A 12,872-nucleotide genomic window follows, 5' to 3' on the forward strand; every position below is an offset into this window, starting at 1 on the left:
CCAGAGGGCTGATGTAATCGTTCTGGTAGAGACACATAACAGGTCCCCTCCAGGCGGCATTGAGACGGCTGTGGGTGGGTGTTTCACAGCACCCACACAAGCCAATCCCGGGGGGTCTCGGTGCTGGTGGCTAAGAAGGCCCCTTTTGAATTGATAGCAATGGAGACAGACCAACAGGGCAGATTTGCGTTTCTGCACGCCCTGCTAGGGGGGAGCCCATTTCTCCTTTTGGCCTATGTTCCTCCCCCATTCACGTTTGAGGTGATTACAAAGGGATTGGCATATATGGCACAGAACCCCTCGGTACCGGCGGTGTGGATGGGGGATTTTAACATGACCATGCATCTGGGGCTGGACAGGTCGGGAGGGGGGTACAACAGACTGGCGGACATAACTTAACCCGATTTGGCAAACTGATGACGGAATTTGCGTTGACAGATGCTTGGCGTCACCAACACCCGACCACCAGAGCATATACCTGCCATTCTACTAGTCATGGCACGATGTCTAGGGTAGATCGTATTTTGCTCTCAAATAGCCTGCTGCCAAGGGTGGGGGGGGGGGAATCGGGGATGGCACCGCGGGCCCTCTCGGATCACTCCCCATGTTGGGTGACTATCACGTTCCCGGGCTCAACGCCCAAGCGGGATTGGCGGCTGAACCCGTTCTGGCTATCTAGCCTGCCGGATATGGAGGCCGTTGCGGGCTATGCCATATACTGTGCGAGACCGGAGTTACATACACTGACCCGACGGAGTGGGATGGGTTTAAAGACCATGCCCGCAGGTTGTTGTCCAGACAAATTGACAGTCTGAAACGATCTTCAGGTCTAGCTGTGCAGCTCTCCACGACCAAATTACAAGAGCTAGAATTGGCCTACAATGCTGACCCCAGTGCAGACAAATTAAGGCAGGTTAATTTACAGTCTAGATTGGTCTCCCAGCTCCACATGGAGAGAGCTAAACAACACATATTCTTCAGCAGACAACAGGTATTTGAACACGGGGAGAGGGCCGGATGACTCCTAGCATACCTTTCCAACCTGAATGACAGACCCCCCCGGTGGTGGTATCCTTACGGACTCCACAGGGCACAGGGGTCACTGACCCCGCCTCTGCGCTATACGCGTTCAGGGCTTTCTATTGGGAGCTGTATCGGACCCACCTCACACACACACACAAAGTCAGGACATACAGGCAGAACTACACAAGATCGATTTCCTGAGGCTCAATGTTGAACAACTTAAGATGTTGGAAGCCCCTATATCTACTGAGGAGGTAGCGGAGACAGTGTCTCAATTGGCCAAGTCCAAAGCCCCGGGCCTAGATGGCCTACCCTTAGAATTTTATTCAACCTTCTCCTTACCCCAACTCTGACAAAACTATACCACAACATATTTAGTGAAGGGATACTTCCCCCCCATCTATGCAAGAAGCGCAAATTATAGTACTCCCTAAACCAGGGAAGGATCAGGGATACCCTGAATCCTACAGACCTATATCCCTTTTACAAGGGGACATCAAGATCTTGGCGAAGATCTTGGCCACTAGGCCGAATCAAGTTATACTGTCCCTTGTTCACCCCGATCAAACCAGGTTTATGCCGGGGAAGAATACGGCTATGAACATCAGGAGGCTATATATGAATATACAGGCACGCCATGAAAACTCGGATTCGCGAGTCATTGTAGCGTTAGACACGGCGAAGGCGTTTGACTCGGTGGAGTGGCCCCATCTATGGGAGTGCCTCCATAGTTTCGGATTCGGGCCCAATTTCCAAAAATTGATACGTATTCTATACCAGTCGCCTAAGGCCAGAGTTTTTGTCAATGGGTGGATGTCGGAGCAGTTTCCACTGGAAAGGGGAACCAGACAGGGATGTCCCCTTTCCCCTCTCCTATACGCCCTGGCGGCAGAACCTTTGGCCATGGCAATTAGGGCATCCCCGGACATAGAGGGCCTGCGTGTTGGAAATACACTGGATAAAATAGGTCTATACCCGGACGACACGCTATTATATTTGGCTGATCAGGGTCCGTCTCTCCGGGCAGCACTGACCATCATTGAACGCATGGGCAACTATTCAGGGCTACGTATGAACTGGGACAAATCCCAAATTCTCCCTATAGACCAGTTTCCACCGCCACAGAACACATAAATTGGCCCAGCAGACGCTTAAGAACCCCACGAATATGGGGGGAGCCTCGCTCCCGTTCTTGCAGGAATATTACCTTGCAGCACAGTTATCCCATCTTCACTATTTTAATACAACAGAGGCCTCTAGGTATCGAGCCATGGTAGGGGACAATCTGGGTAATCCTATAGTGACCCCACTGCAGGCTATCTTCAGGGGCGGACAGGTACACAGACAGACTCACAGATACAATGATGGCATGCTGGAACACCATCAAAAAAACCTGGGATACGGCCTTAAGGAAACTAAGTATAGGGCACATCCACTCGCACACACCACTTTGGGCCAACAACCATTTGGTGGAGCTACAGCAGCTCCCGGATGTGGGACTTTGGGCCTCGTACGGGGTGGTACAAGGAATACCAGGTTATGACGGAGCTGGCTCCAAAGTCTTTTCGCTCCCTCCAAGAGGAATTTGCGCTACCACAGCGATTACGGTTTGGCTACCTCCAATTGCGCCATGCTTTGAAAGCCCAATTTAGAAATACAGAGCTATCTCTGACACGCCCCCCGCTCATTGATATACTCCTAGACGTAGACTCCAGAAAACGAATTTCCAATCTCTACTCCACACTTTATCTCCCCAAGACGTTAGTGGTTATCCAGAAAGCCAAGGCAGACTGGGAGCTAGACCTAGGTGACGTTACCGACACTGACTGGGATGAAATCCTAGATAACGTCCCAAAGATGTCGCCCAAGCTCTCGGATAGATTGACACAACTATACATTGTCATACTTAACACCACAGAGACTAGCTAATTTCAGACTGGACCAATCATCCAGCTGTCCCGCTTGTGGTCACAACCCTGGTATGTTCTATCACCAAATCTGGGAATGTGATAAATTGCAGCCATACTGGATGCAGGTAGTTCAGTTCTTGCATGATGTCATGGGTTCCCCGGTGGCACTAGACCCAAGATTATGTATCTTGGGACTGTTGCCCGATATTGACATTGACAACCATCAAGCAACATTTATTCACAAAACCCTGTTTGCAGCCAGGAAGGCAGTGGCCCGTATGTGGATGAGGAGTTCTCCAACTATTGGCGAATGATAACGGGATATTAACAGGCTGCCGTTTAAAAAATTGATATATCAACACAGGGGGTGTTTGCAAAAGTTTTCCAAAGTATGGGACAGATGGATAGGAGATGGGGAAACTTGTACGTAAAGCTGGGCGAATGCAGGGGTTTAAGTATAGTAATGTTCAGACAAATCGCCAATGGGACACTGAGGGGGAGGGAGGTAGGGGTATGGTATAACATGTGCTCCTTCCCTTGGTTGGTCACGGCATAGTGGGTCAATTATGTATTCTGTTTACTCTAATATCAGATTGGTTCGTACTGCTGTGCCATTACTCTGTTTCATGTGTTTGTATTATTGAGCGTTGACTGTGTACGTAACCGCATATATTTAATAAAGTTGGTTTTCCCCAAAAAAAAAAATAGAAAAGGAACAAAGATTGGAAGTGGAAAAATTGACTTATATAGACACCACCCGTAAAAAAACAAAAAAAAAAAACAAACACACACACACACACACACGATTTTTAATTTATAACAATTTCTACATAAATTCTAAAATGACATAAAAACAAGGATGTAGCAGTCTACAGTGAAAAACTTGATATCCAATAGTAGCCGTAAATGTGCATAGAATGTGGGGAGATCCCAGATACCAAGTAACTTACTTCTATTGGTATCTAGCATGTCCCCACATTCTATCCACAGCTCACCATACATGCAATTCCTTTTGGTTTGCTGGGTTCCAGACAGTCATGTTATATTGTCTCTAATACAGGGGTTGACAAATTGGCTTGGAATCTAGGAGCCAGCTAAAAAATGTTAGGAGTCAGGTCCGTGACGGCGATCTGGACCTGTCCCTGGCCTGACATGGAGATGAGTGAGGGGGAAGGTAGCCCCCAGCCCCCCCACCTGTCTCCAAGTCATTGCCCATAGCTCTTAGAGGGACATTTTGTTTTATTTTTTTCAAATGACAAATTTTTTTTAAATTACATTTAAATTACATTTTAGTGTAAATATGAGATGTGAGGTCTCTCTGACCCCAGATCTCATATATAAGAGGACCGGTCATGCTTTTTTCTATTACAAGGGATTTTTACATTCCTTGTAATAGGAATGAAAGTGACACATTTTTTTTTAAAAGAACAGTGAAAAATTTTTTTTTAAAATGTGCCCCGTCTCGCCAAGCTTGCGTGCAGAAGCGAACGCATATATGAAACCGGTGTTCGAACCACACATGTGAGGTATCGCTGCGATCGGTAGAGTAAGAGCAATAATTCTAGCCCCAGACCTCCTCTGTAGCTCAAAACGTGCAACCTGTAGAATTTTTTAAACGTCGCCTATGGAGATTTTAAAGGGTAAAAGTTTGTCGCCATTCCATGAGCAGGCACAATTTTGAAGCGTGACATGTTGGGTATCGATTTACTCGGCTTAACATTATATTTCACAATATAAAAAAAAAAAATTGGGCTAACTTTACTGTTGTCTTTTTTTTTTTTTTATTAAATAAATTTTTTTTTTCCCCAAAAAAAAGTGCGCTTGTAAGTCCGCTGTGCAAATACGATGTGACAGACAGTATTGCAACGACCACCATTTTACTCTCTAGGGTGTTAGAATAAATAAAAAAATTACCGTATATACTCGAGTATAGGCCGACCCGAATATAAGCCGAGGCCCCCAATTTACCCCCAAAAAACTGGAAAACTTATTGACTCGTGTATAAGCCGAGGGTGAGACATGGCTGTCCATCCCTGTGTGTCCGTCCATCCCTGTGTGTGTGTCCGTCCATCCCTGTGTGTGTGTCCGTCCATCCATCCATCCCTGTGTGTGTGTCCATCCATCCATCCATCCATCCATCCATCCCTGTGTGTGTGTGTGTCCATCCATCCATCCATCCCTGTGTGTGTGTGTGTCCATCCATCCATCCCTGTGTGTGTGTGTGTCCATCCATCCATCCCTGTGTGTGTGTGTCCGTGCAGCCTTGTGTGTGTGTCCAGCCTACCTGTGTCCCGAGCCTGTGTCCCGAGCCTCCGTCCCGAGCCTCCGTCCCGAGCCTCCTCCGTCCTTCCAGGATCGCCGCTCTTCTCGGCGGCCATTCTAAAATTCAAAAGCCGCGCCTCCGCCTTCGCCTGTGATAGGCAGAACACTGAATTTCCCAGCAGCCTGTGTTCCGCCTATCACGGACATCGTCTCATCCTCGTCCGTAGTACGAGGATGAGCGGATGTCCGTGATAGGCGGAACACTGACTGCTGGGAAATTCAGTGTTCCGCCTATCACAGGCGAAGGCGGAGGCGCGGCTTTTGAATTTTAGAATGTCCGCTGTCTGTCTGCTCGATACGCTGATCGAGCAGTCAGACAGCGGTGACTCGAGTATAAGCCGAGGGGGCACTTTCAGCCTCAAAAAAGAGGCTGAAAATCTCGGCTTATACTCGAGTATATACGGTATATTATATATATATATATATATATATATATATATATATATATATATATATATTGTTTAGGGGTTCTAAGTAAAGGGAAGGGGAAAGACTGGCAGGCAATCCCATTAGCATTGTTGGTTGTAATTCCAATGGCCACCACAAGGGGGCGCCAGATTCCAGAAGGAACCATAGGATCACAGAAGGCCTCAAAGCCGGGGGCTCAATTACCGGCCGCCTGCGGCACGGGGGGGGGGGGTCCACGGAGACAGGATACCACCAGCTATGCTGCCCCAGGCGCCAGGTCGCTGATTCTAGTCGCAAATGCGACCTGGCGCCCGGGTTTTGTCGAGCACTGCTCTAATATATTGCCCAAATCTTAAACCCTACCATACACATACTGTACATACTTGATGTCTTTTTCCATCTAGAAAACGTATATTAATTCCTCAAGAAGCTGTTCCCGCAAAACATGTAGAACTTCGGCAAATGTTAGTAATCTCTCCAGCCGTGGTCCATATATCTGGGTTTTTCAAACACTGTATCCCTGATATTTACGCCTACTTTTGGATATATTTCACTGTAGACTGCTACAGCATTGTTTTTATATGTTATTTTAGAATAGGATTAAATTGTTATAAAAATCTTGCTTTTTTTATCAGTGGTGTTTTGCATGTAAGCGACTGTGGGAAAATCAGACCTCCACCAATGGTAAAGATGGCAGCTCACCTCATTGTATGGACCTTTTCATTACAGAGGGCCTAACATGCCTTCCCATTCAGGGGAATCAAATGGTAAACCCACAAGCATTTCCCAAAGGGTCCCTTTTTAACTGGGTGTACCAATCAGCACTATCCACTCCAAAGCTTGTTTTGTTTTTTATAAGCGTTGCACTGTCTTTTTTAGGTTTCAGCTCAGGGATTTGAATTTTGACCCTTGGTGTTCAGCGGGTATTTTCCAATAGTTTTATTTTATTGTGCAGATTTGTTTTTTACAAATTTTTATCTGTGGTGCCTATAAAGGCAGCTTTTCCACTTCCAATCTTTATTGTTCCACGATTAGGACATGGCACTGCATTAGCTTAATATACACCCACCGCACCATCCTGTGATGGTGTATGCAGCTCTTTGATAAAAGATAACCAAGGAGTAGCTACAAGAAAACTCTGAAAGTACTTGAGTGGCCCAGCCAGAGCCCAGACTTGAACTGGATTGAACAATTGAACATCTCTGGAGTAATCTAAAAATGGCTGTGCACAGACACTCCCCATCCAACCTGATGGATCTTGAGAGGTCATGCAAAGAAGAATGGGAGAAACTGGTTGGTGTGCAAAGCTTGTAGCATCATACTCAAAACGACTTGAGGCTGTAATTGTTGCCAGAGGTGCTTCAACAAAAGTATTGAGCAAAGGCTGTGAATGCTTATGTATAAATGATTTTAGTTTTTTATTTTTAATAAATTTACAAAGATTTCAAACTTATTTTACATTGTCATCATGGGGTATTGTTTGTATAATTTTGAGGAAAATATTGATTTTAATCCATTTTGGAATAAAGCTTTAACATAAAATGTGGAAAAGGTGAAGCGCTGTGAAAACTTTCAGGGTACACTGTATATACCATTTTTACCCTGCTGCTTAGCAGAATAGCATTGAATTATCTTTTTGCTTTAAATCTGTGTTGCATGCAAATAATCTTGAAAATCAAAATGAATGAACTCTTATATAATCCCTGAATCAGGATAATTACTTACGTAGTCGTTGGTTTGCAGATAATGGAGTGCATCTTCCAATCTCGCTTCTGGCACTCTATAGAGCAGTAATAAGTATTGTGGCACCGAGAACATCTACGGGATCCTGGACAGAGAAAACACATTTTACAGAAATGTTCACCAGAAATTGGCCTGCTTTTGTCCGATGCATTTAGTAGGTTCTCTTTTTGTTCTTGTACACGCTTTAGATTAAAATAAGTATTTATATTTTCAAACACCTTTACTGTATGTACATTATTCACATTATACATTTGGCTGTTATTCTGTCCTGTCATAGATTGCAATGTATACCCACACCTACCACATCCATGGTGCCCAACCTGTGGCCCAAGGGCCAAATACAACCCTTTGGTATGTGATGTGTGATCTTTGGACCTCAGCAATCTGTACTGGGAGCACCGATCTCTACTAGCCTCATGTAACATGTTCCCAGATTCGTATTGTCTTCTGTGACATATCACGAGACCAAAATGTAGCATGTTCACACTCTCTGACCCTCATTTACCCTATTAGGTCTGCAGTCTGTCAGTCCTCTCAAGCATTACATACACTAGATTGGCAAAAGTATCATGACACCTGCCTTTACACGCACATGAACTTTAATGGCATCCCAGTCTTAGTCTGTAGGGTTCAATATTGAGTTGGCCTACCCTTTGCAGCTATAACAGCTTCAACTCTTCTGGGAAGGCCATCCACAAGGTTTAGGAGTGTGTCTATGGGAATGTGATCATTCTTCCAGAAGAGCATTTGTGAGGTCAGGCATTTATATTGGTTGAGAAGGCCTGGCTCTCAGCCTCCACTCTAATTCATCCCAAAGGTGTTCTGTCGGGTTGAGGTCAGGACTCTGTTCAGGCCATTCATCTTCCTCCAGCTCAACACACTCATCAAAGTCTTTATAGACCTTGCTTTGTGCACTGGTGCAGTCATGTTGGAACAGGAATGGGGCATCCTTAAACTGTTCCCACAAAGTTGGGAACATGAAGTAGTCCAAAATGTCTTGGTATGCTGATGCCTTAAGAGTTCCCTTCACTGGAACTAAGGGGCCAAGCCCAACCCCTGAAAAACAACCCCACACCATAATCCCCCCCTTCACCAAATGACTTGGACCAGTGCCCAAAGCAAAGTCCATAAAGACATGGATAAGCGAGTTTGTGGACAGCCTTCCCAGTAGAGTTGAAGCTGTTATAGCTGCAAACAGTGGGCCAACTCTATAATAAACCCTACAGACTAAGACTGGAATGCCATTAAAATTCACGAGTGTGCAAAGGGCAGGTGTAACAATACTTTTGACAAATAGTGTATACTGAACATTATGTGTGGCACTTTGGTGATGCCAGGGGCTGCATTTGAGGGCCTTTTTAGCTCATAAGTTTACCATGCAGTATAGCAAAAAGGCCACACTGTTTCCAGTGGACCATACGCTGGTCAGTCTGCAGAGTAACATCAGTGACAGATTGTTACACCCACGATGCACCACAGAGTGACAAAAGGAAATTATTTTTGCCTGTGGCGATCAAGAAATATAATTATTTTCTGTGAGGGCTGGAGGTGAAGATTTAATTCTGGTTTATGATAAGGATTTTGTTTTTATAGTATATGTTGGTATTGTGTTAGTGTTAGAGAAAGTGGTATATTTGTATTGGGAAGTTTGTTATTTTAATCAGTGTTATTTATTCTATGTTGTATTTTAACCGCTTCGCGCCCGCCCTATAGCGAAAAGACGGCTACAGAGCGGACGCTAACTGCCGGGAGGCCGTCCCTGGATGGCCTCCTGTTTACGTCCGCAATGCGGGCTCCCGCAAGCGCGCATCGGGGAAGTTCTGTGCTGGCCGCGTCCCTCGGACACAGCCAGTCACAGATCGCTGTAAAGGGCTAATCACAGCGGCCGTTTACATCGCGATCAGCCTATCCAATGAGAGATCTCATATGTAAACATATGAGCTCATCTGTCAGCGCCGCTCTCCCTCACACAGACAGAGTGTTAGAAGGGACAGATGAACAGCTGCAGCGGCCGTAAGAAAGTAAAAAAAAAAAGTGCCATCCTCGCCCAGTGCCACCTGTTAGTGCCATTTGTCCCCAGTGCCACCTGTTGTCAGTGCCATTTGTCCCAAGTGCCACCTGTTGTCAGTGCCATTTGTCCCAAGTGCCACCTGTTGTCAGTGCCACGTATAAGTGCCATTTGTCCCCAGTGCCACCTGTTGTCCCCAGTGCCATCTGTCGTCAGTGTCACGTGCCATCTGTCATCCAGTGCCACGTATCATCCAGTGCCACGCATCATTATCCTGGTGCTCCAGGGCCTTCAAAAGTGTAATAGGTAGTCAACAAGTTAGATGTGTAATTTATGCTCCTAGAACACATGATGGCGCTCACTGCCTGTTGGGCCTCTCTATGTGGCCAGGCTGTGAAAAATGTGGTATTGTAATACTCAGGAGGAGTAGCAGGATTTTTTTGAATGTGTAATTTGTGGTATACACATGCCATGTGAGAGAAATAACCCATTACAATGACAATTTTGTGGGGAAAAAAAATAAAAAATCTTAATTTTGCAAAGAATTGTGGGGAAAAAATGGCATCATCAAAAACCTCACCATGCATCTTACTAAATAACTTGGAATATTTACTTTCACAAAAGGGGTCATCGGGGGGGTATTTGAGATAGGTCACCAGTACATCAGATGTGATTTTGTATGATTCGCACCATAGCTTGTAAACTCTCGAACTTTCACAAAGACCAAATAATATCCACTAATTTGGGTTATTTTTACCAAAGATATGTAGCAGTATAAATTGTGGCCAAAATTTATCACAGAAACAAAGAAAAATGCGTTTTTTTTAATTTGTAGCATAAAAAATAAAAAACCCAGAGGTGGCCAAATACCACCAAAAGAAAGCTCCATTTGTGGGGGAAAAAAAAGGACAAAAAAATTCATTTGGGTACAGCGTTACATGACTGAGTAATTGTCATTCAAAGTGTGAGAGCACCGAAAGCTGAAAATTGGTCTGGTCACGAGGGGTGTTGGAGTGCCCAGTTGTCAAGTGGTTAAATTTTGTTTATTTGGTGCTACAGGGCTGTTCTTGGTAATTTTGTGGTCTTTTTGGATCTTGTTCAGTTTATTGTTATGATCTTGTGTTTTCTTTGTTATGTGTGTTTGTCGTAATAATTTCCCAATTTCCCATTGGGATTAGTAAAGTATTCTGTTTTAATGCATAACAAAACTACTGAGGTCTTCACTTTGCTCTTCCCAGTCCGTTAGCTAAAGACTATGCCCTTAGAGCCGGAAACATATCAGATGGCAATATTGGGCAATGCATCAAATACTAATTTGTTCACAGCATACAAAGCGTTCTTTCAGCCCAATTAGTGACGTGCAAAAATTATGCAAATGTAGATTTCAGGTAATCATACCAAAATCAAAATATATTTAAAGCCGTTTACGTAAGAAATAAATGGATGTTTATTTTCTTTAGGCTGGGTTCACACTGCAGCAATGCGGGAACGCCGCAAATCCGCGGCGGGTTCCCGCATCGCATGCCTCCCGGCGGTAGTTCACACTGCCCTATGCAAACTGCTGGGAGTGTCAGTGAAATGTTAATGACACCACCAGATCAGTTCGCATATCGCAGTGCGATCTGCAAACTCGGACAGGAATCGGATTGCATGGTGTGAACACCCATGCGATCCGATTCTGCTGCGGACCAAAAAAAGGATCCTGTGCGAGTTTGGGGTGGGTGCGATGCGAATTCAGCCATACTATCTGTATGGCTGAACTTGCATCGCACACAGATCGGATGTGATTTGCACTGCAGTGCGAATCACATCCGGTTCTCGTAGCCGCAGCAGTGTGAACCCAGCCTTAAAAAACATCTTTACCCACATCCCACCTGACCTCTCCCGCATATACGAGTGCAATTTCCCCCAGTTATTTAACACAGACCAGGGTATTATTAGATACATGACAAAGGTCTACATTCATGGTTTGGGAGACGCAATTTATTAAAGAGGTGTACACTGCCAAAATTTTTATACCTCTTCCAGGCCCTCCCGATTAAGATATCTAAACAAGTCCAAGCTCTCTTTACCCGCTTTGTTTTGGCACATAAAAAACCTTGCATCTCCTGCACTCAACTGTCTCTACCCAAATAAATTTTATTCTAGACAAACAAGGTCTCCTGAAGAAGCGACAGAGTAGTCGCGAAACTAGTCGAGAAACCAACGACCGTATTGGACACAAAATACTGTTGTAACAAACCTTGTCTATGTTATAGCTATAATATATATGTATTTATTTATGCATGTATAAAAAACTTCTTTTTTTCTTTTCTTCCCCCCCCTTTTGTACTTTGGTAAAAAAACTTTTTATAATCAATAATAAATATTTGTATTTTATATAAAATTGGTATCAAGACAGTCCATCATTCTGTTGGGTGACTTGTAGGTGAATCATGGTTATGATGTTCCATGTATAATCTCTTGTCGTTTTCCCAAAAAATCTTTCTATAGTCAATATATTAAGGATGAGGATACCACATACCCTTTTTCTTTTTTCGTAAAATAGGCACAATAGTATAACTGTCTCTACCCAAACATTATGGAGGTCTAGCACTGCCGGACATCAGGAAATATTACCAGGCCATGCATCTAGGTAGGATTATTGACTGGAGACGACATAGAATTAAATTATGGACACAAATTGAACAGCACCAAGCTGAAATCCTTTTAAAGAATGCACTATGGTGTGGAAACGTCTTATTCTTGGAAGTGAAATCACACCCCTCGATAGGGAACACTGCGACAATGCTCCCTTGCTAACCTACAAGACACCCTAACGACTAAAACATCTCGACTCATCCCGCTCATGGCTAAAACCAGGTTCCCTCCGGGTCTTTCAACCACGCAATTTCTACCACTGAGGAACACCGACTGTTACAGCTTCTCAATTTGTGATAGGAGACAAATGGCCCACGATAGCGGAACTGATAGACACCGCAGGCCCTTTCCAACTTCTGTTTTGGAATGCGGCAGTTACACGATTTCCTTCAGACTATCCCGAATCCCCAAGACTACATTAGAACGTTGACCACATACGAAGAGCACTGCTCGGAGACAGAACCACTCCCACACGCCATCTCCAAAATGTATTCCCTTCTAAATATCCCCTCACAAACTCCCTACCTGCCTTGAATTACAAAATGGGAATTAGATCTCAACTGTACTTTTACAGCATATCAAAAACAGAATATGTTCGGTTTCGCCCTCAAGTCCTCTCTGTGCACTAAAATGTAAGACCAACTACAAGATCATGACAAGGTGGTATTTAACACCTAGTCGTCTACATACGACGTTCCAACACTTCTGAACAGTGTTGGCGTTGCAATGAAAACAAGGGAATGATTCTGCACATATTCTGGACGCGTCCTAGACTGGCAGCTTTTTGGTCTGCAATTCACACCATCTCTCAAAAATGT

General features: G+C 44.5%; 1 protein-coding gene across 1 annotated transcript in view; it reads right to left on the bottom strand.

Moving 5' to 3' along the window:
- Positions 1 to 12,872, bottom strand: part of TDRD1 (tudor domain containing 1) — a 299,412-nt gene that overhangs the window by 238,461 nt on the left and 48,079 nt on the right. Inside the window, exon 4 of the mRNA XM_077453765.1 lies at positions 7,389 to 7,491. Within this exon, the coding sequence (XP_077309891.1) occupies positions 7,389 to 7,491 (103 nt within the window). The remainder of the gene's footprint in view (positions 1 to 7,388; positions 7,492 to 12,872) is intronic.

The sequence above is a fragment of the Lithobates pipiens genome, unplaced genomic scaffold (genome assembly GCF_037356315.1).
Source record: "Lithobates pipiens isolate NorthernLeopardFrog02 unplaced genomic scaffold, aLitPip1_a1.2 Scaffold_25, whole genome shotgun sequence".
NCBI classification, from domain to species: domain Eukaryota; kingdom Metazoa; phylum Chordata; class Amphibia; order Anura; family Ranidae; genus Lithobates; species Lithobates pipiens.